The following is a 23093-nucleotide window of genomic DNA, read 5'->3' on the forward strand; positions in this document are numbered from 1 at the left end:
CTCCTGAGCTGCCCGCAGAGCACGCAAAGGCCCGCGGATGTCCTCCAGCGCACTTGAATCTTAGTAGCTCAAAACCAGGACCGTAGCCTTCCCGTGCTCTCTCCCATCAGACACACCCGCTCTGCTAATACCCCAGCACCCTGTGTCCTAAATCAGAAACCTGGGCGCTGAGCTGACTTCTCCTGGTATCCCACTCCCAACGAGTCAGTGAGTCCTGCCCCTTCTTCCTCCTTCATCTGTCTCAGATTGGCCCCTCCCTCCGCCTCCCTGACCTGGGAGAGGCCACTGGCCACCGTCCGTCTCCAGATTCGGTACAATCCTCCCTAACCGCTCTCCTCGCTTCCTTCTTCGCTGGAGCCCACGCGGGATCCGAGGAGTGTTTCTAAAACATGATTCCAACCGTGTCTTTCTCCCTCTCAAAAGCTTTCAAGCCTCCCACCTTCCGTAGGCACAGTCCATTCCCTTGAAGGTGGGTCGCAAAGCCCTTCAGGAGAGAAGGCAGCCCAGCTGTTGAGGAGCGCTCTTGCAGAAACACCCCGAAACTCCCCACGCGCTGAGCTCGGCCTTGCGGGGAGACTCCTGCGCGCTCTCTCCACGCTGGGCTTCTCGGCTTCTCCGGGGTTCTTTCTTTTCCCTGGACGTTGCTGCCATAGCAACCCCACCCCTTTCGTTCTGCTAATTCTCCCCCCAACCCACCCACCTTCTTACTTTAGGGGCCTGGGTGAGGCCTCCGGACGTGCTCGTGGTGGCTCCGGGCTCCACCCCAGCCACGAGCCCCGAGCTCCCACTCCCCTTACAGTGTCCCCTGAGCAGTCTCTGTCTCTCTCCTGAGCCACCCAGCCTGGCTCAGCACCTCCTGTGAGCTTCCGCCGCACCCTGGGCCTCCCCTAGCAGCCCTTGTCACACGCTCTCTGATGACCTTTTGCTTGTGTCCCATTAGATGGCAACCGGTTTGTGCCAACAGAGGGTTCTCGTCCTATTGGTCCTGTTGCTCTGGAGAACCATGACTAATACAGGGTATGAAGAGTCCAGGGAAGGGGGGCGTCTGGGTGGCTCCCTTGGTCAAGTGTCGGACTCTTGGTTTTAGCCCAGGTCATGATCTCAGGGGTTATGGGATGGAGCCCTGCACTGGGCTCCTCACTCAGCAGGGAGTCTGCTTGAAAGCTTCTCTCCCTCCGCCTCTCCCCCCTCCCCCATCCCTCATGCTCGGCTCTCTCTCTAAAAATAAATAAATCAGTCTTTAAAAAAAAACAAAAGAGTTCATGGAAGGGGCAGGTGCACACATACACACACACACACAGTAATAGAACGGGGCTCACTGATAAAGCAGAGGTTCTGGTCCAAGGTGGGAGGCTTAGTAACCCTATGAGATCCTGCTTCTGCGCCAAATCAGAGAAATGAAAAATACATATATTTTAATAAATCCATTTTAATGCTGAGAACCAGGAAGGGATTTCCTCAGTGGACCAGAAACAATCAGGAAACCCTGAAAGCCAGAACTAGATCGGCCCATGGGGACACATCAGTGACCAGTGAGTATGTGAGAACCCCCAACATTGGAGGAATTCTACGATCAGAAAAGACAGAGCACAACAGAGACAGAAGGGGGGGTTGTGGCTGCTGTCATTACATCCATGTCCCCTTACATGCCTGTCCCCTTTCCCCATGTAGTCATTTAACGAAAAGAACACAGAACCAGGTGCCTGGTTTCTGGTTCTGCTATCATTTCAAGGCTGTGTGGCTCTGGGCAACTGTCTACCCCTACCTGGGCACACTTTCTTCTTCCTTAACACGGAGGTAACACCCGGCCTGTGACATTCTACTGGGACAGAGTGAGACAGGTGTGTGGACATCTAAGGCAATGACCAGAGGGAAGCTCTAAACTCCCTCAACTCCTGTTCCAGGGCCTTCTTCCCCTGACCTCCATACCCAGGCCTGGAGGTGAGCTCAACTGTTGCTCAGTGAGTGGTCAGTTTTGCTGTTCCCTTCCTGTTGTCTCTCTCCCGGGCATATGCAGCGGGCTTTCCCGTGGCAGGGAGATAAGGGGCTTATTGTAAATTCTGGCAATGGCTGGACAGGGATAGCAGGTGCCTTTCTAATCTCCTTACAGGATGACAGAGAGTGGCCACCTCCCTCACCTCTATCTAAGGCAGACCCGAATGGCCAGAGGGGCCCCCGCCACTCCCTGGAGAGCCCTACACTTTGACCCACTGCCAGTCAGCCTGGGATTTGTTTTGGTTGTTTGTTTCTGAGATTTATTTATTTGAGGGGGGGGCAGGGAGCAAGAATCCCAAGCAGATTGCGTGCAGAGCATGGAGTCCTCCTTCCCGCCCCCGATGCAGGGCTGGATCTCCCGACCCCGAGATCAAGACCTGAGTTGAAACCAAAAGCCAGATACCTAACCAACTGCACCACCCAGGCACCCCGGGATTGTTTTTATGAGCTCTGGATTGGGTTCTGTGCAAACTGTGTCCTTAACAGACTGTTGGGTGATTTTGAACAACCCTCTGGGCCTTTGTTTCTTAATTTACAAGATGGAGAAAGCTGAACTCGAGGCTCTCAAGAGTATCTTCCGAGTCAAAAGTTTGTAGAATCTTGGTCTCTGTGTTAACGAATCAGAGTCATAATGGAATCAAGCAAAGAAAGAATGCAGAACAGTGGACCCATCACACAGACCCTCATTTCTCCCCTGAGAGCCATGCAGAAGAGGCTGCCGGCCTCACTCGGGCTCCACGTCCTCTTCACCATACCTCTCTGGCCCCCTCCCTGCCTCCTGTCCTGCCTCGTCCCTATGACTTCCCTGTCCCTCCTCCCTGTGCCTGACTCAGTCGCCAGTTACCCAGACCCACCTGGTCTTCCCACCCCATGCCCAGACCACCTGCCTCCTCTAACCGGTTTCACCCCTTCCCACCTCCCTGCCTGGGGCCCCTCCACCCTTGCCTTCCCCCCTTCTCCTCCCACCACCACCTGCTTTCCCCCTTCCCCTCTCCCCTGCATCTGCCGCCCCTTCCGACTTGCCCCTCTCTTCTCCCACACCTCTCCCTTTACCCCAGCCCCTCCTCCTCACCCTGCTTCTTCCCCCACCTGCATGGGCCTTGGGCCCAGATAGGCCTCCCCTGCTCCTGCTAGGACATCTGCCCCAGCCAGCCCTCACCATGTCTGATGATTCCCACGTGCCATCGTGGGGGCCTCGCGTCCCTCCCAGTGGGGCCCCTGGCCCAGCCCAGAATTCCTGGGAAGGCAGTACCCAGCATCCTGGTGACCCGGTTTGATGGGGGCCTCTGAGCAGCAGGCATACAACCAGAAGGGGCCTCTCCCTCAGGTAAGGGTCTCTTTCCCAAGTTGGGGTGCTCAGCTACCCCCATGTCCTGGCGATCTGGCTGCCTGAGAATAGTTTCCATTCCTTATATCATAGATAAATGGAGATCTTTTTATTTTACATACGAGATGCCACAGGGAATACAGCTCAGGGCAAATGGCTGCATCCTGATGGTCCTTGTTCATCTCAACGCCTAAGTCAGGGTCACGGATACACACACGGACACACGCCATGTGCATCAGCAGGCCCGGGTCACCATAACCCTGCATGGAGCGCGAGGCAGCTTTGGCCTGATGAGGGTGTGAACGGAATGTTCTGAGATGCTGTTTTCCGGCCCTTTTATGCCATCCGAAAAACTTGGTTCCAAGCTCTCAGTTAGTTTCTCTATCACGTTGATCAGCTGAGGTCCATGTGGCCATAGAACACATTTCCCATGGGATGAGGACCCTTTTTTTTTTTAACATCAGGATCAGAGCATGAGTTAATCATGCTTTTATCATTGACCTGAGTGAGGCCCCTCTCTTGTTCTATTTATTCCCTTTTATGCCCATTTCTCACTTCTCCTCACCTCATGGAAACACTACTCAAAATATTTTGACATGTATGTGTATGTCTTCTCACAAAATCTGTGGTGTTATTTTGTGAGCTCTATTTTTAATTTTCATACATGAGATTACGTGCTAGGCTTTGTTCTGTTTGCTACCGTTCACCCAGCCCTCTCTTTTCAAGATGTGCCTCCGTGCGTGTGTCACCTCTGCTTCTAATTTCCACACTGTGTCCTGCCGAGCATCTCCTCCAGATTACACTCAGCCATTTCCCCAGGGACAGCCACACACCTAGACCCTCTGACTTTCCATCACAGTAGACGCTGCCAAACCAACCATCCTGCTACATCCTTATGACACTATGGGAGAGTTCCTGGGGACAGGTGCCCAGCACCGGGAGCACTGAGTTAGAGGGTCTAATCTCCCCTCATTCACATGCCAATGTTCTTGTTGGGGTGAGCAACTGTTCATTAAATATGTCCCTAAGGTGAGTTCAGCGAGCTCCCTCTGGGCCATTCTACGCCCAAGACCTAGGAAGCAATAGTTTTACGAAACCTTTTATAACCAGCCTATATCTTACAAATTTTCCTGGATCTCAGTGGTGGTTCTTTATAGTTTCTGGAGTTTTGAGGTAAGTACACATGCCTATGAATCAAGACTGTAGCCTCTCTTCCTGACAGCCTGCACCAGCCAACAGCAGCGAATGAGTCAACATCTATTGTCAGGCTTTATTTATAAAGGGGCTGCATGTTGGACATCCTCTGCAACCTCTTTGCAATTTGTGGTTATAATCATTAATTAGTATTACTAATTACTATTAGTAGTTACTATTCTATGTCAGCCCACAAAGCCTCACACTTTCAGAAGCTACTGGGATCTTTAGGAAGTTCCTTTCCCTTCAGCAGGCTTCTCTTCCTGTGTCCCTTCTCCCTGTCTTGTTGGTTGGTCAGTCTTGAAGTTCACCCCCTTTTGTAATTGTCCTCTTATACTACCTGGGCCTCTGGCTAAACCATGAAGATGCAGGACTGGTGATGGCTGAGCTGGGGAAGAATGCAGGGCCCTACCCTCAGAGAGACCATGGCTGGAGTTTCCTGGGTAACTTCCTTCCAGGTGCACCATCTCATCTGTATCCCAGCAACACCCAGAATAATTCTCTCTGACCACCAAGGCCTCCTCACTCTGAGAATGCACTTCTTGCAGGAAGAAGGAAGGTTTCCAGTGTTCTTATCAAAGCTGTGATCTTCTTAGATGGCCCTTACCCTGGAATTTACAAAGTAGCGTTGCTGAATGTGTATGCCCACGTAACCACGGCCACATCCAGATATGGACCACATTCATCATCACCCCAAATTTCTCTGTGATCCTTTGCAGTCAGTACCACGCACCCCAAATCCTCAGGAAACAGGCTTTTTGTCCCTATAGCTTATTCTTGTATGGGCTAGAATTTCATATGATGGTATTTACCCTCTCGTGTCTGATTTCTTTCATTCAGTTGCTGTTTCTGCCATCCGTCCATGTTGTTTTGTGTATCAGTAGTTCATTCTATTTAGTGTTGAGTGGGATCCCATTATATTAATATACCAAATTGTTTTTCCATTGCACTTGTTGCTAGGTATGACAGTTATCAACCTGATGTCTCTCAGCTCCAAATCGGCCCTTCATTACCTGCTCTGCAATAGGACGCTAGCCCCTTGAAGCAATATTCCTTTGCAATGAGAACAATACCGAGCCGTGTCAGTAGATGGCGCTGGAGGGACACTGCAAGAGGAAGGCTCTTCCCTCCCCTCTCCCAGGGTGCTTCTGCTTGCTTCTCCTTTGATTGAGACTGCTGCCGGAGATGCATGCATGGGGACATCCATTGCACTGCCCCAGCTATGCATCCAGAGCAAACAATGCCTGTGAGCTTACAGCCTCCGCCTAGCCCAGTGCCCACCTTGCTACAGCCCTCCCTTCATGGACCCTGCAAACCTCCAGGGTCACACGCCCTGCTTGTGAGCAGGACACTGAATCCCCTCTGTCACCAGCTCCCTGCAGGAGTGTTTCCGGTGGCCCTCCAGACACGGGCACATGCATCCCAGGCCTTCGCCACTCTGCCTGCAAGTAGGTTCCCGGCTGGGACTCTCCCAGAGCACTCCCTGCTAGCCTCTGCCACCAGCACCCCAGAGGGACATTTGCTACTGACCTGGAGACCATAGGCCAAGCATGACACATTTTTCAACAAGGTTTGAGTCCCAGCTTGAAGGAGAGGTCCCCTTCCAATTTGTTCCCTCCTTGGATACTCTCCTTCTGCCTTGGAATATACTGTGTAGAGTTCTCTTAGGGTTACTCCACTGCTGAGGTAATAATTTTAAAAATTACATTCTCCTTGTTGAAATTACTGTGTTATTTCCGTATTCGGATGGGCTGCTGAGAGGTATGTAAGACACTTGTATTGTTTCAAAGTTTTGGCTAGTATGAATAAAGCTGCCATCAACATTTTTGTCTTTGGATGGCCATGTGTTGTCATTTTTCCTGATAAACACCTAGAGCTGGAATTGCTGGGTTACATGGTAAGTGTATAAGAAATTTAAAAGAAATTGCCAAACTGTCTTCCAGAGTGGTTGTACCATTTTATATTTCCAGGAAAGATGCTGCTCCCATCCTGCCAGCACTTCACATCCTCAGTCTTTGATCTGAGCTGTTCTAGTGGGTATGCAGCTCCCTGATGAATAATGGTGATGAGTGTCTCTTCATATGCCAGTTGGCAATTTGTGTATCTTCTTTTGTACTGTATCCGGCCCGACCTTTTGCCCATTTTTCCTGTGGTTCTCTTATTTAGTTGTCATCTTATTAGGAATCTTAATGGTATCTTTCAGAGATTTTAGTTTGCATGAAATCCAATTTATCTTTTTATTTCAGGGTTAGTGCTTTGTATGTTCTAAGAAACCACTGCCTACCATAAAGTTGTGAGGATTTTTTCCCCTACATTTTCTTCTAGGAGTTTCATAATTTCAACTTTTATATTTAGATCTATGACCCACTTTGAGTTAGTTTTGTGTATAATGTGAAGTAAGGGTCAAGGTTTGTATTTTTCCATTCAAATATTCAGTTGTTGCAGCACCATTTGTTGAAAAGATTATTGAATTACTTTGGCACCTTTGCCAAAAGTCAATTGGCTGAGCATAAGTCTGTTTCTCCATACTGTTTTGTTCCACTGGTCTACAGGTCCATTCTTATACTAAGACCACTGTTACTTTATAGTTAGTCTTACAGTCAGGTGACAGAACTCTTCCAACTTGGTTCTTCTTTTTCAGAATTTCTTTAGCTATTCAAGGTCTTTGGCATTTCCAAATAAATTTTAGCATCAGCATGTCAATTTCTCCAGAAAGCCTGTTGGGATTTTTACTGAAAGTGCAATGAATCTAATGATAAATATGGGGAGAATTGACAATCTCCACAATATTGTGTCTTTCAATCCATGAACATGGTATGACTTACTCTCTGTATATTTAGTCTAATTTCTCTCACACTGCCCCTCTCTGACCAATCTTCTGCAATCATACCTCGCTTTGACGACAGCCAGGAAAAGTTTTCTACCTTTAAAGACCCAAGTCATTAGACTGGGCCCACCCAGATAACCCAGAGAGCAGAAGTGGAAAAGAAGTGAATGACAGAAACCCGGGAAGCACTGGAGCTCATAGAGTGAGCCTGGTTTCATGAGCCTTCCCTCAAGAGAGGGTGCCCCTGCATTGCAAGGCCAAGGGCCAGAGCCCAAGCACTGGAGGTCATGCTGGAGGACCCCTGAGGAAGAGGATGCCAGACTTTCCCCTGGCAAGCATGTGACATTAGGACACTTCCTTCATCTATCTTCTGTCCCCACAGACCCAGCCCTAGGAAGACAAAAGCACTGCCTAGAAGTGATTAAATGTCAACATACCTTTCTGTCCCTCCCTGAGGCAGGGAGGAGAAGGGGTGCCCTAGGGGTCAATGATTACTGTCGTCCACAACACTGGAGGTCAACTGCATGTTTACTGCTTGTATCAAGTGTGCGTGAAGTAAACAAGACCACCCCAGCCATATGCCTGAGCAGAGCTCCTAGACCCGAGAGCTCAGAAAGAAACGGGGTCAAAAGCAGTGGCTTTAGCTCCATCTTACCTTCCCCCCTACTTGACTCTGCGCATCCTTTGTGGAGTCTGTGGGAACAGAAGGCTTTGAGGGCTTGTAAGCAGGAACCGTGGGACAGCTGGGAAGCCGCCTGGCCCCATCAGATTCCATGGCCTATAGACATCAGTGTGGCAACAGAGTTCCCACACAGGAGTCGGAGGCCCTGGTCAGACCTTGGAGGCCTTTTCCCAAGATGTCCTGCCCTCTCCTGCCTCTCCACCTTGGCGTCGTCCTCCTCGTTTTGGTCACCCGGAACTCTGTTTTCTCTCTCCTAGAATTAAGAACCGTCTTCAGAAAGCAACACAAGAAACCATTTTCAAACTGACTTTAATTTTTTTTTTTTTTTTTTTTTTGCTGCCCAAATATTGTACATGCAGAAGCCATGTGAAGAATTTTCTCCTCGAGAGAATTGGCAAGAATGTTGTCGGAAACAGCCGGCGGTCCTCCCCAGCCGTCCACCTGCCACCTAGGAGCCACAGCAAGTTTGGAAAGATGCTGCACATAGAAAATGTATAGGGCACAGATATAAAAGGCTAATTGCTTCTTATCTAAACAGTGTGCTTGTCAGTCCCTATCAGCTATCTCTTTCTTTGCAGGATGCATTTGGAAATTCTAAAAAAGGGGTTCCTGCCTCCTGTGAATTTACATTCTAAAGGAGTGGATAGAATAATCAGGCCAACTTTTCCTAAGGAAGCAGCCACTCTGCTCGCTGAGGTGATGTCTGCTGAGAGATTCTGGAGAGAGAGGTGGTTTCAAGAAGCAAAATACTTTGATGGGGAATAAGGGCCCTCTCTCCTCCCATCAGAGAGCATTGCCTTTAACATTCTCAGGTGTTCGACTATCCCACGGATGTCATTCTAGAAGCAGAGATGAGGACTGACCCAGTCTCATCTGCCAGTGGGGGTACTGACCTACGCAGGATGCAGCTGAGGTGGTCACATCACATCAGCACCTTGAAAATTGTCCATTGTAGACAACCCTTGAGTATTTCCGGTCATTACACAAGAAGAAAAGAGGAAGAACAAACCACAAAGAGGTGGAAGCTGAGTCTGTTAGGATTCCCAGAGTTCTTGTCAGAAGCAACATCTGGGCGTGGACAGATGAGGACCTGCCCCCAATCAGGGTGCCAGGGGCTGGACGAAACCAGCCCGAGGACCCAGGTGCACCAGGCTGGAAACCCTCCTCAGCTCCAGATCAGACTTCTAGAACCTGGAGGGAACCATGGAGCAACTAGCAAATGCTCTGATTTTGCAGATGAGGAAGCTGAGGCCCAGACAAGTAAGGAGTCTTGCACAAGGTCACGGTTTTGGACAAAACTGTATAGAACAGCCGATTCCCTGTAGCCAGCTGTCCAGGCCATCAACCTGTGGGGCGGATACTCTGTGGCCCCTGGATTCCCAGGGCCTGTTTCTTTAGCCAAACTCTCTGAACCCAGTCCCAGGGATCCTTCCTGACATCGGTGTGAACTCCCTGGGTGGGGGGGGGTGGCCAAGGCCCCTGGCCTTACTGGCTAAGTTTCCAACTAGAGCCCTGGGAGGTTTCCCCAAAGCAGTAACGCACTTTTCTCAACAAGCACTCGCCCCAAGCTAGTCTAGGCCCCTGACAGAATTCAGCTTCTCTTCCTGGTGTGGTTTTCCTCACAGGCACAGCCATGCTGGGCCCACAAAAGCCCAAGCTTGGGGTTGAGGGAGAAGGAGTTGCTTTGCTACATGGAAAGATTCAGCCCTTTGTCAGAGAACAAGGTCCCACCGTCAGGCATGCCAACACCCGAAGCCACATTTCTGCAGCCTCACCGGCGGAGCTGGCGCCCAGGGAGACCAAGTTGCTGTCTTTGGCATCACCGACACGGCTCCGAGATGCTCAGGCACTCTCAAAATCAGCCTTTCCCAGCCAGCGCAGGCCCCGCCAGGCACCCTCAGGCCGCGCCTGACCGGGCGGGGCTCCCCTGCCTTCAGTCGTGAGTGTTCGGTTTTGCCCCATCCTCTTCTGACCTGAGTGAAAAGCAGACTTGAGGAAGAAGGCAGGGAAGAGTCTACATGCCCATCTCCTGCCTCTTCATTCGATGAAAGAGAATCCAGTACAGGAAGCAGCATTTTCACGAGCCTCTTTCCGTATCAGGAGCAGGGAGAAGAAAACGCCCCGGAGAGGAACATAAAGGGAGGAGCCGGCAGGGAGGCAGGGAGGCAGGCCTCTTCTTTTCCATCTCCTTGCAGACGCCCGCAGAAATGCAGCTGGACCACCTGGGCCTGCACGGCACCCCCTCTCCCCAGCCGGGTGGAGGGCACCTCGTCTGCATCAAGCAAAGGCAGCTGTTTCTTGCACAGAGTTTGCACAGTGCAGGAAGCAATCAGAGACACAGAAGAGCGGCCTTCCTGAAGCTCTGCTGCTTTCCGGGCCGAGGAAGAGAGGGAATCGGAGGCACCGGGAGCCCTGGGGCCCCAGCGGGGGAGGAGCTCAGAGGCCCCCTGGGCAGCACGGTGTGGAGCGAGAACCCTGCTTGCACGGCAGGGTTCCTGGTCACGCAGTCGAAGATTGTGCTACATTTCGTTTCCAGAGACGTACCTTTGGAGGTCTCTATGGTCTCTAAGGTGGGGAGGGGTCTGCTCTCCTCGAGGCTGGCAGTAAAGAAGAGCGTGGGCAAGCTTGCCCTGGTAGGCGTCGCGCCCCTGGGAGAGCCGGCGATCCCGGGGACCTCCTTCCGGAGCCCCTGGGCTCTGCCTCACCCCCACCCCTGGAACGCTGGCATGCCAGGGAGAGCCTCCTAAGCCCTCCGCTCCTTTCCTGGGAGAACTGGGAGGTGGAAGAGACGGGATGGAGAGGAGTTTCGGAGCTGGTTCTTCCCTGAAGGATCAAATCCCCCTTGTCAAACCTAGACTTGGCCCCATTTACTGGAACCTGATTCATACCAAAGGCCCTCTGACGTCCCTGGAGGGAAGGAGTCTATGAAGGAAGTGGGACACGTTGAACAGAGCAGAAACGTGAAGACAGATGCTCTGAGTCATCCGTCACGGTTCCTGCCCACAGCCCAGCACTGCCGCAGGGCCACCCCCGTCTCTGTCGCATCCTCCATGGACCTGCCCGAGCAGAGGATGGGGAAGGACAAAGAGCCCCATCCCGTCCTCAGCTCTGGGTCTCACCTGGGGGAAGCAGGCCTGCAGAGCCAGGATGCGGTACCTGGCAGTGCCATCCGGCCCCGGTTAGGGAGCCCTCTGGGGGAGAACGTGCTCCCTCCTTCCCCCACCATCCCCTCTTCAAAGGTGCTCCCCACCCCAGGGAAGGCCAGGTGGCACACTGCGACCCCTCCTCTCCCGGGACAGGCTAACTCCCAAACGGCTTCTCAGACAAGCCCCTGTATCGAGGAGGATGAGAAACAGACCCTGAAACCCAGCCATTCACCATCACACACGCGTAAGCCTCACGTGACCTCACCATCTTGGGGGGAAAATCCAGGGGGGGATTAGTAACTGATTTGGTGCAGAGGTTGAAAGAGGATAATTCCTTAAGGTCAACCTGGGGAGAATTACTTCCCATAAGAGAGGTGGGATAGGAGCAGCCCAGCTCCTGGGCGGTTTTGGCGTCTGGGGACTGGAGGCGAGTCAGCGCAAGTTACCAACAGGCCAGGCCCCAGCTCCAGCGAGACCTTTCTGCTGTTCTAACCAACCTGCCCCCAAAGGCGAGGGGACCACGGCCTACAGCCACCCAGAGGCTGGCTCTCTGCTGGCAGCCCTCGACCTTCTCTGTCTTCCCAGGTCCCTCGTGGAGTGAGAGTGAGCTCCCTCCCTGATATCCCCCATTCCCTGGGAGGTACTGCATGGTCTCAGGCTCAGTAGCAGCACTCCAGCTACATCAGCAAATGTCTACAGCATCCTAGGAATCCTTACTAATCCCACCGTTCCGAAAGCGTAGAGAATGTTCACGGCATCCGGAGGGTGACTGTTCGGGAGAGGTGAATACACCACAGACAGGACATAAAATGCCCTTTTGTGAGTGAGTTTCCTCCCTCTCCCACCCTAGGGTCAAAGAGTACAGAGCCCTTTGCCGTATTTTTAGAAACATGAGAAATGCGCGCATTACCCAATCCCGACAACGGGAGAGAATTTCTGCCGAAAGAGAAAACTCGACCCAGCTGCCTCCTCCTCCCTCCGCCCACAACAGTCCTCATCCGTGATAAGACAAGAATGGAGGCTCTGGCAGGAGCCAGGAGCCCCTTTGGTTCATTTCTTACCGCCCTTGCCCACTTTCCGTCTGTGGGCAGGACCGATGGGGTTTTCCTGGGAGGGGGGCTACCAGGCTCTGGCTTCAACCAGATGTGGTCCCTACCAGGAAAGGAGGCCCTTTGGGTGGAGAAGCCTTCACCTGAGAGCCGCCTCCTCCACCTGCCCTCAGAATCCGCCTGTATGCCCATCTGTCTGGCTTTGGTTACGAATGGAGTCCAAGCACTCAGGCCCCGAGACCTCCACTGCCCGGCTGGGTAGCTCCCCTCCACCTAGAGCCTGTGGGTCGGAGTCACCGCAGCACTTGGGGCCGACGTCTGGGGAGGAGGCAGAGGGATGGTCTTCTCCATGCCTTGACCCCTCCTGTCGCCTCTTTCCTCCCTACCAGACATGGACCCAAGGGCTACTGTGTCCACCCCCTGGGCAACCTCTCGCCTTTGGCCCTAGACCTGAGGAGGGAGAGGACAGATGTGAGCCTTCCTAGCAGACATCTCACGGGTCCAAGCCCTGGTACCCTCCCCGACACAGGGCCCAGCTGTCACGTGAAGTCAGGGTTTGAGTGGCTTTGGGAAGCTCCAACCAGACAAGGGTGGAAAGAAAACAGAGGCAGGCGAGGTGCCGAGAGCAGGCCAGGCCACTCTGCAGAGGGCAGCCGCGGAGCGCAAGGAGGCAGGGAGGCGGAGAGGGGAAAGTATTGCTTGTACAGAGCTGGTGACTGTGGCAGTCTAGCTGAGTCCAGAGCCAGGCTGTCCGTGAGGCCAGGAAGCTGGAGCCCAAGTGAGTCTGAGCTCCCAGACAGGGACCCTGGTCTGGAAATGAGCAAACAAAGAGAGACCCAAATGATCGACCTCATGCAGCTAATCCCCAAAAGTTAGACAGGGTTCTCAACAGTGGCACAGAGCAGGTCAGCCCCAGCCTTCCTCACTCCCGTAAACAGCTCCACCCTGAGCGCTTCCTCCACAAGCCAGGCCCCACCACGATGCACCCCGAGGGGGACAGGGCCACCCCCAGGGGCTGGAGAGCACACAGGAGCCTCCAGGGACCATCTGCTTTGGCAGAGAACATCCCCTCCAAGGCCAGCCTCTGGGGTGTCAAGACCCCCCAAGTCCACACCTCCTGGGGTCCACTGGGAGAGCTCCTTTGGCATGTTGGAGGCTCGGAGGAAGACAGGAGGTGGAGAACAACGCTAAGGGAGGTGCCCGCACTTCCCTCTAAGGGGCCTGGCCAGCCACCCTGGGAACTAAGTCTTCCTAGTGTTTTGCTTATAGAAAGGAGGCGGCTCCTGCCAAAGGAGGAGGCCATCTCCAAGCCCTCGGCTTCCCAGGCACGTTCTGCTCGCCCGTTCCCCAGCCAGGGCCCCCAGTGAGCATGCTCCATGCTGCAGGTGCATTCGATGGGAGGAGGGTGGCGGGTCCCCGAGGGGCCTCCGTGTGCCCAGCTGCAGTGGGTGCTACATTCCTCAAAATAGAGCAGCAGTGCTGGGAGAAGCACAGGTGGGACAAAGGACGAGACAGAAAACGAAGCTGGGACCACCAAGAGGCGGCCCCGACAGGGACACGTGAGTTCCTCCCTGGGCACAGGACCAGGCAGGGTGGATCGGTGGCCACACGTCCCCGGCTTCCGCCCCTGGACTGGGGGATCCGCGCCCATACAACACTCCTTTGGGTTTCTTTTCAACGAGACACAGAGAGATGTGGATTATAGCTCATGTAGTCACCAAGACTGACTAAACCAGACATGTGAACGGATAGAACAGGGTCACACACAGTACAGACAGACAGACACACACACACACACGCACACACGCACTACGGTCTCCACTGCCAGCTGGGATGGGCCCAGTAGCCGACAGGCATGCAGCAGGGCAAGGGGTCCAGAAAGACACAAAGACTATATACAGGGGAGGGGGGGGCCACAAGGCACCCCTTCCCACACTACATGCCGGCCTCTTCCGGAGGTCCTTAGGAGCACGAAGGGCTGGTGGCACTCTCCAGGGAGGACTGGGACAGGCGCCTGGTGAGGGATCCAAGCGTAGAGTCTGCCACTGAGGACGTGGGGAAGAGTTTGTACCAGCCAGTGACCGCGGCAGTCAGGTCCAGCTCGTCCAGCATGATCTGGGCCATGCCCATGAAGCACTTGTGGTCCATGCGGCCGTAGTCTCCCCAGACAATCACCTGCCGGTGGGGGGGGGGGGGCAGGAGACGGGGGCGCTGAGCCAACTCCCCAACTCCGGGGCTCAGTAGTGGGCCCAGGAAACTACAAATCTCGCCAGAGCCCAGATGAAACAGAGAGAGCAGGAACTAAGACTGATTTGGGGGTAAAAATTCCTCTCCATTATCTCAACCGTTACAACCGTCTAAGTAAAGGTGCTGTGTATCATCATTTCAACAAAGAGGAAATGACAGCTCAGAGAGACTAATTAACTAGCCCAAAGATGCACAGTAATTGGTGGCAGAACTGGGCTCAGAACGTGGATCTGACCTCCAGAGTTTCGCAGCATCCCAGATGACAGCCTTCCCCATTAAGGAGCAGACTGAGAGTCTGGGACCTGAGTCACAGCTCCTAGTCTGCTGCTGGCTCACGGCGGAGTTTAGGGGAGACCCCTGGCCCTCACTGGCCCTGTGTTCCCATCCAGAAAACTGGAAGAGGGGAAGAGATTAGCTTGGTGATTTTCAAACATATTTTTATCAGTGGATCCTTTTCTCAAAATGGAATCCTAATATACACATACATGAAAACAGACACCGAGAATCCCCCCCAGCCCCACAGAACCCTAGGGTTCTACAATCCTGGCCATTTGTGACCCCAAGGGCTCTTGCCACACAACCACCTCAGCCCGGAGGAACAGCCCTAGGTGAGCAATCACACAGCCCAGGCAGCCCCTGGCTCAGGCCTCTTCCTCTGCCACCCACGTGTCCTCAGGCAAGGCCATCAGCCACAACCACCACTGCTAATACTCAAGAGCAGCTGTCTGTGGGCCAGCCACTCAGTGAGGCCCTCCGTGTGCGTCTCTCTTTGACGCTTCACAATACAATCCCCACAGTCCATGATGGAGCTGGAACTTGAACCCAGGACTGAACCCAGAGACCAGCCCCCACTCAGCCTCTTGCGTACCACTCCGGTGCTTCATCTGTGAATGGGCGTGATGATCCCCCCTCCCCCCCCCCCGGGACTGTTGTGAAGGGCACTGCACTCCCTTGGAGTTGGGGTGGGGTCACCTTGGCCTGGGTCACCTTGGTTCCGCAAGTCACTAGCTGACACCTTAAGTGAGTCACTTCACCTTTCTGAGACTGCAAGATGGGGAAAATCATACCTACTTTCCAGCATCGTCTGGAGGATGAAAGGAGGTCAGGATTGGAAAGTACTTTGCCCAGAGCCTGGCACGGAGCTGATGGGCAATAAAGCATTAGCACCAGGCGGAAAGAGAAGGCAGCGGTCAGACGCTGCTTCTACCTCCAGCTGAGCAAACTGGGGAGGCAGGGGACTTAACCCCCCGAACTCTGGCTTCTTTATGAATCAGCCAGGGGCAGTAACCCCTCACTGGGCTGTGAAAACAAACGGGTCGAGTGCATTAATGCATCTGGGATGGTGCCTGGGCACAGGACACATCAAATGTGAAAGAGATTTTAAATTACAACTAGAAGTTTTTGGGAGTCGCCCTGCCCCAGGGACCCATCACACTCACCTGCAGCACCTTGCCCTGGGGCCCCTCATCAAAGAGCAGCGCCTGCTGGTACAGGGGGTCACAGGTCTTCTTGGCCACCTTTGTCTTCTTTTTGGCCAAGCAGGCCCCGTTCTCAAGCAGGTAAACCTTGATATAGGTGGCTGAGGGATGGGAGAGAGCATGCTGGGGAGGGGCCCAGGAGAGACTGCTATGGCCTGCTCCATCCCCTAACTTCCAGCTGGTCCTGGAGGTGAGCAAGGTGAGTGGGATGAGCTGACCAGTGGACAGCAGTAGAAAAGACAGACTCAAACACTGACTCGTCCTTCCCCCTCCCCCAACCCTGCCCACTGGCCTTCCAGACAAGCCATGACTCCAGGGTTGAGAATACTGATCTAGGCCAAGGGGCAGCTGAGAACACACTAAACCCGGAGCTCAGCTGCATACCCCTGCCTCGTAGGACCCCATATCCAAAACCCCTCTCCCCACTGCTCCGCCTCACCTGGGAGGGATTTGGAGCCTGGTTTTGGGGTCAGGCCCCGAGCCTCAATCACTTCCACCTCCAGCTGGCCACTCCGGTCCATGATGGCAATGTGCACGTCCCCTGCAAGGGAGAAGAGGGACAGTCCAGGCAGAGGCAGACCCAGGGGCGGGCCGGCTAGTTGCTGTGCAGAGAACAGTCTGCAGAGGGCGCTACAGGGTTGGAAAGGACAGAACATGCCAAAGACTGCTGGCGCCAGACTTGCTCTTAAGAGGCCTGTTGAAAGCAGCTGAGAAATACTTTGATAGGCCCCCCGGGGCAAGGGTGAGGGCATGACCCTCAGGGGTACGCTTGGGTAGCAAGGAATGGCTGCCAAACTCCCAGGTAAGTCTGGTTAACTTGGGGGGAGCAGAAGAGCAGCCCTCGACCACTCCCCTAAATACACATCAAACAAATATTTACAGCGTCTCAGTTTGAAGAGATGCCGAGATAGCAGCCTGAGTGGGACAGGAGGCACTGCCTGGGAACGAGGGCCAGCTCGCACCCTGGCGGAGGACGCAGGGAAGGCCAGATTTCCTGGGAACAGAGAACCGAGAACTCCTCACTGCACTCCCACAAACGATTACCTTGCTGAGGCAAGTTCTGTAGCAAGTCATGTCAGTTATTTCTAGAACTCTTAGCTTTGTTCATCGTCGGTTCGCGGAATTTGAAATTATGCATTAGTCACTGGGAGCACCCTTCAAAGGAGTGCAGAATCCTAAGCCTCATGCAGAGGAATTAAAATTGGCCAGACTTTGGGTTCAGCCACCCATTTTAGATCCTCTGAGCTATCATGCAATTGTTTTATTTGCATACTTGGGAAGATGGGGATTTATTACTTTCAGGAAACATCCTGGAAGTCCTCGCCCTCCCTCTATCTATTTCTGACCTCGCCCTGGGGGAGGGAAGGGGGAGGTCTCACTGTAACATCCCTAAGGAGAGGAGCAAAGGCAAGCCTGTCCTTCCCATGTCTCGACACCAGGAGGCACCACACACAAGTGTTCTAGGCTGGGAAGGCACAAAAGCCTTGTGGAGGTGGCTGGCTCCTCTCACTGCCTCCCAGCCTGTGGCCGGGCCTAGGGTTGGGAAAAGCAGACTCCCCAGGCCCTTAAGAGCCTGTGAGTCAGGTCTGAGAATTAGCCAAACCCGACCCCAGGGCGAGAGGAGAGCTGGTGCTCACTCTCTGAGGGTCTCTGCAGACCATGGCTCCTGTGGTTCCTGTGGCAGCCCGTCTGAGGAAAACGGAGCAGTGCCTGGGAAGAGGACTGCCCTGGGAGAGAAAGCCAGCTCCACTGCATGGCTCACAGCAGGGCACTGTCTGAGCCCCGCTTCCTCATGCGCTGTGAGGTCAAAGGTCAAACGCTGTTCCAATGAGGACTGAGTCCAGATGCCTGGGGCAGACTGCTCAGGTCAGACTGATGGGGAAGGGAGAGAGGCAAGGGGGCATCTCTGGGGAAGCGAGTTCCTGGGAGGAGCCCCCTAAAGCCAACACAGCCAGTATCTAAGACAGAGGGAGAGAGGGAGGGAGGTGGGAGGCAGCCAGAGTGCAGCTCAGAGGACCAAGTAGAGACTCCGGGAAATAGGTCCCAGCTGCAGGGAAGGGGGATGAGAAAATTATTTAAAAGGCTTTTAGGTGCCAGGCAGGTAGAAGTAACAAGTCCAATAAGACACAGTTCCTCAGGAGTAAATGAAACACTTCATTCAAAGCATCGAATAGGACTAAGGCAGGGATTCTTATTCCCATTTTACAGATGAGGAAATGGAGGCTCAAAGAAGGGGAGTGACTTGCCCAAGGTCACACAAAGCACCAGGGGTAGCACAGACTCACTGAACATCAGTGCTGTGACGACTTTGGTTCAGCATTTTACACGGAGCAGACACTCGGTGCTGCCAGGCGCGCAGCTGGCGGTGGGAGGGTGGGGGGGCGGGTGTGTGGTGAGGCAAGGGCGGAACGTGCTGTAAAGCCGCTGCGGGGGTAGCCGGCAGAGCAAAGCTGGAACCCCTGCCCTCTCTGATGAGGGAGGGACTGCGGAGGGCCCAGCTGACGCCTTCTCCCTGCTGCAAAAGCCAGACTGAGGGCTCCTCTCTGCAGCTAGCATTGCATGGGGGGGCCCCCCCGGAGCTCCCCCCTTCTGCGGCGTGGCCGCCATCACCCCACTCACTCGGCTCTCGGGAAGACTCACCCATCGGTGGCGTCGCCAATGTCTGTCGCCCCACAATCTGGGCCGGCCCCAGCCCATCCAGGAAATCACTGAACTGGCTTTCAGCCCCAAGCCGGGTAGTGGGGAAAATGAACCTGGAGGAAGACGCAGAGGGGTACATGAGGTGGTCTGGATGGTGAGATGCAGTGGCTCTGCCCCACGGACACTGGGCCATGCCCCTCTGTGCCTCAGTTTCCCCTCTCCATAGCATCAGTGCACTGCTTTAGCTGGGGACAAACAGAACTCTTCATCTGTTCACGTTAAAGAAAAATACTCTGATGTCCCTTGAGAAATAATAAACATAATAATGTTATCTAATCCTCAAGCACCAGGATTTTCTAAGGTGACCCGTAAAGGGTAGGGCTTGCTGGACACCTGTGTCCTCCCCAGGGGATAGAACCAGAAACATAGGCCAGAAATGGCAAAGCCTGGAGCAAGTTCCAAGAACTGAGGTTCAGTTGACCATATGTTTGAAATGCAAGTCAATAACGTGAGGTGGTGCCCAAAACAGCAACCGAGACCAAAATAACACAATTACAGGGTTGAGATAAAAGGCGAGGGATGGTGGGTGGTCCCTGGTTGTGGGGGCCTGGAAAGAGTAGCGAGTGACACTGACAGGGCTCGAGAGCTGGCCCGGCGCCAGCAGGGCACTAAACGCGCGGCTCGCGTCATGTTCATTTCATCCACGCGGCCATCCTGTGCGACAGCGGCTCTGCTTCAGTTTTACAGATGAGAAGACAGAGGCTCCGAGACATGAGAGACTTGCCTTGACTGCAAAACAGAGACGATGCCCAACTCCCAGGGTTATGGTGGGGATTGGGCCATGAGAGTTTCCAGACAAGCAGGAAACAATAAAATGGTAGTTATGACGTTGCTGCTGTGAACATCGAGGGAAGGGCCCCTCCTCGTGCACTCAAGGCCAGATGTTCTGGGGCTGGCCAGCAGAGAAAGGACCAGTGAGGGAGGGCTGACCTGGGTCTGCTCAGGGGCTACAATGGACCAAAGTTCTAAGAACTCCTAGAACAGCCCGAGCGTCTGGCCTGGAGATGGGACTGTCCTAGAACGACTCCCTGTTGGAAAGTTTGGCTGTGAGTCTTCCTTGGCCAGTGACAGGCAGGGAGAAAGACGGGTGGCATATGCTTGTCAAAGAGAGCCTGAATTTCCCCAACCAGGCTGGCCTCTACTTTGTGGGAAGGGGCGTCGAGGCCCACCCACTCTTACTGGCCATTAGCAATAGCCTCAGCCTGCACTCTGAGGAAAACCTGAGGTTAAATAAGGTCACCGACTCTCAAGGTCACAGAATTTTGGGAGCTTGGTCTAGAGAGTGTAGAGGTTGTGAACAAAGGTGGTGGAGTCAAATGGCCTTAATTCAAACCCTGACTCCACCACTGAACAGCTATGACCTTGGGTAGGGTACCTCACCCTCCTTCTGGGCCTCAGTCTCCCCACTCGGAACACGGAGATCATGGTAGTGCCGACATCCCTCTGTGTTAAATGAGACACTATTTTTGGTCTGATGGTGGCTGGCAGATGCCGGAGTTAGAAGCACCTGTCTGAAGTACCCAGGGACGTCCTGCATACGGTAGGACACAGTAAATGCCAATGGCCGTCTGCATTCATGGAGCTGAGCACGGTAGTGAGACGCAAGATCACAGAACCCTAAATAATACAGCCACAAGGCCCAGCAACCAATGGGCCTTGATGAAGCCAAACCAGAAAATCTTAGTCGTATAACAGGCTTCATAGATTTGGGAGGGACTGAGCGATTATCTAACCCAGTGACTTTAAAAATTTTGACTGCAACCCCCATGCAATGGAAAAAATACATGTAACATCATAGACCTCTGTGCATCCATACATTAAAAAACCAAAACAGAAATTCACAAGGTAACTCATCCTCACGCCACAGGATATGTTTGAAATTTCTATTTCTTTCCCTGATGCTGGTTTTGACCCACTAAACTGATTTTACTTCCTGCCTGAGTCACCAACCACAGTTTGAAAAACACCAATCCAGTCCAACCTCCTTCTCTAAGCTCCATGCAAGACCACTTGTGAAAACTCCATTCACCTAAGCCTTAATAATGGTTTCAGATTGAAAAGGATTTGGGGTCCACATTTTCCTCTGGAACCCTCTCATCTGGAGCAGGGCAGTGTGTAGGTGCCTGAGGGTGGGAGGCCTGAAACGTAGACGGGATGCCCTGCCCCCGGGGCCACTGGGGTATTTGGATGGGAAACAGCAGCCTGGAGCAAGAAGACTGGGGTGCAGGCAGCAGATGTGCATGGAAGGCAGGGATGCAGAGGAACCCAGACATCCAGCCCCAAAACCCAGACTGAAGATTCCCCCGCCCTGCCCCCAACTCTGGGACTAGGGGACCACGCAGGAGGGTGGGGACCACAGGGGGCGTGGGCTGCACGCACGTGCCCTCGGAGCTGTTGCTGTTGGTGCTCCCATCCGTGGACTCCCGGCTGCCCTGGCGCGTGACCCGACTCCGCATCTCCACCGCGATGCCCGTCTCTGTGCTCCGCCGGATGTTGCTACGCAGCTTCTTGGTGGCCCCTTCTGGGACCCCCGAAAACAGAGAAAGGGAACAAGGTCAGGTCACTGATGAGGCTTCTGTGCCAGTGCTGCCAAGGTCACCTCATGGGAGGGGGCAGGCCGGGCAGGGCTCGGACTGGAGGCAGGGGCACTGCTGAGCCCGTCTGCACAGTGACAGGGACAAAGACTAGAAAGATGGCTGGAGTCAGGACAGTGGGAGTCATCAGGTGGAGCCCAGCCCTGCAGCGCTCACCCTCATCCCTGCCAGGCTCCCTGATGACCACCTTCCCAACTCAATTCCAACCCTTGCCCCAAATGATGAAGTGTTCCTTTCCCTTCTGGAGAGGTTGCCTTCTCTGGCATTCCCAGATTTGCTTTCCCTCTTCCAGGTACCCTCATGAACCCTATCACACCCGGACCGCACGCTCCACCTCTGTGATACATCACTTCATAGGCCCAATAAGAAACCCCCATGGGAAGCCTGGCCACTCTCAAGCTAACCCGCATTCTCAAGTGGGTCTAAATGTAGGGGGGTGGAGAGGCCGTTAGGGAAGCAAGACTGAGAGGGACCACTGGGTGGACCTGAACTGACCTTGGCTTTGAGAGAGAGGTCTGCAGAAGAACCCAGAAGCCACATGGTGAGAGCTCACTCCGTGTCTCTGTACCTCTTGTTTGGAGGGCCCTCTACCTCACCCCAGCCTCCTGCTGGAGCCTTGCAGGGAACATGGGGCACTTTGCCTCTCCTAGCAGCTGCACCATCCTGCCTGCGTTTCCATGGCAACCTCCTCAGCATTGCAGCAAGGTCCCCCTAGACACCCTCTCCTCCTGGGGGTGGGGGGAGCAGAAGACGGGTTGAATTGAAGGTTTGTGGGGCCTTCCCCTGGTGAAGCTTCACTGACTGAAGAGCTTGATAGGGAGGGAAGTGGCATCACATAAGGACTGTGCCAAAGGAGCCACTGGTTAGAGGCCTGGGCAAATTAAGAGTGGAGTTGCCAACGGGGCTGGGGAGGCTAGGAGTGGGGTGGGCAGCGCAGCCTCCAAGAGCAGTGGGAAGGGGGGCGTTGGTTATGCTGGCAACCCCCTCTCCAGGCCACACCCGATGGTGGGTTGGGGAGTTGTTCAAATGCCAGCCTGAGAAAAGGGGGCCTTTAGTCTCCCTGCTTCGTTCTACTTATGTTTCAGGAAGTCCCACCAGGGGAGGGAAGGCTGAGAGGGCTGGTATCACCAGTGGATGGGATGGGCGGGGGGGACTGGGAGTGGGGATGGGCTGGTGGTGAGGAGGAATGTCTTCTCTGAAACCAGCCCAGCTTCTGGGGTATTAGAATAGCTGCTATCCAGTGGTCAATGAGACCAGTGATATGTCTGTCAGTCTGTTTCTCTCTGTCTCTGTCTCTCTCTCACACACACACAGTCACTTCAGCTGATACATATTTCTTTCACACAGGCATAAGCAGCTACACATGAGTGCTAACCATCACATGTATGAGTACAGTCATCCCCACACCTGCTCACGCATGTTCATATAACGAGCACATGGTCACAAAGACCTGCCAGGTCTTAGTCATACATACACATGACATGCTCTGCCACATACGTGTGACCGTCATACCATAACACCTGATTGAACCCATCCGCTTGATCACACAAACTCAGACACGGTGTGTGACCCACCACACAGAGGACTGGGCAATGACAGTGAGTGTCGGGGGCTCGTCCCGTCCCTGGCTCCTAAATGTCACCTTCCCTCAAACCAGTTAGGAGACAGATAGGCCTGTGGGAGCTACACTTTACCCTCTCCCCATACCCACCCCCCCAACAACACACACCCTGAGCTGAAGCCAGAGCCTCACCACCCCATGGCCCCAACCCTCTTCTTCTAGACACACTTGGGAACAAATTTACCTTCTTTGACCTACCCAACCCACTGCCAGCCCCTGGGTAGGGGTGTCAG

General features: G+C 53.8%; 1 protein-coding gene across 1 annotated transcript in view; it reads right to left on the minus strand.

Moving 5' to 3' along the window:
* Nucleotides 1–8333: 8333 nt before the first annotated feature.
* RIMS3 (regulating synaptic membrane exocytosis 3) overlaps nucleotides 8334–23093 on the minus strand; it is a 39185-nt gene continuing 24425 nt past the window's right edge. The window contains exons 4-8 of the mRNA XM_045799867.2: nucleotides 21025–21166; nucleotides 18586–18698; nucleotides 16385–16486; nucleotides 15907–16046; nucleotides 8334–14395 (exon numbers count right to left, since the gene is read on the minus strand). Coding sequence (XP_045655823.1) covers nucleotides 14183–14395; nucleotides 15907–16046; nucleotides 16385–16486; nucleotides 18586–18698; nucleotides 21025–21166 — 710 coding nt within the window. The 3' untranslated portion in view covers nucleotides 8334–14182. The remainder of the gene's footprint in view (nucleotides 14396–15906; nucleotides 16047–16384; nucleotides 16487–18585; nucleotides 18699–21024; nucleotides 21167–23093) is intronic.

The sequence above is a fragment of the Ursus americanus genome, chromosome 12 (assembly GCF_024610735.1).
Source record: "Ursus americanus isolate L20-20 chromosome 12, mUrsAme1.1.p, whole genome shotgun sequence".
NCBI classification, from domain to species: domain Eukaryota; kingdom Metazoa; phylum Chordata; class Mammalia; order Carnivora; family Ursidae; genus Ursus; species Ursus americanus.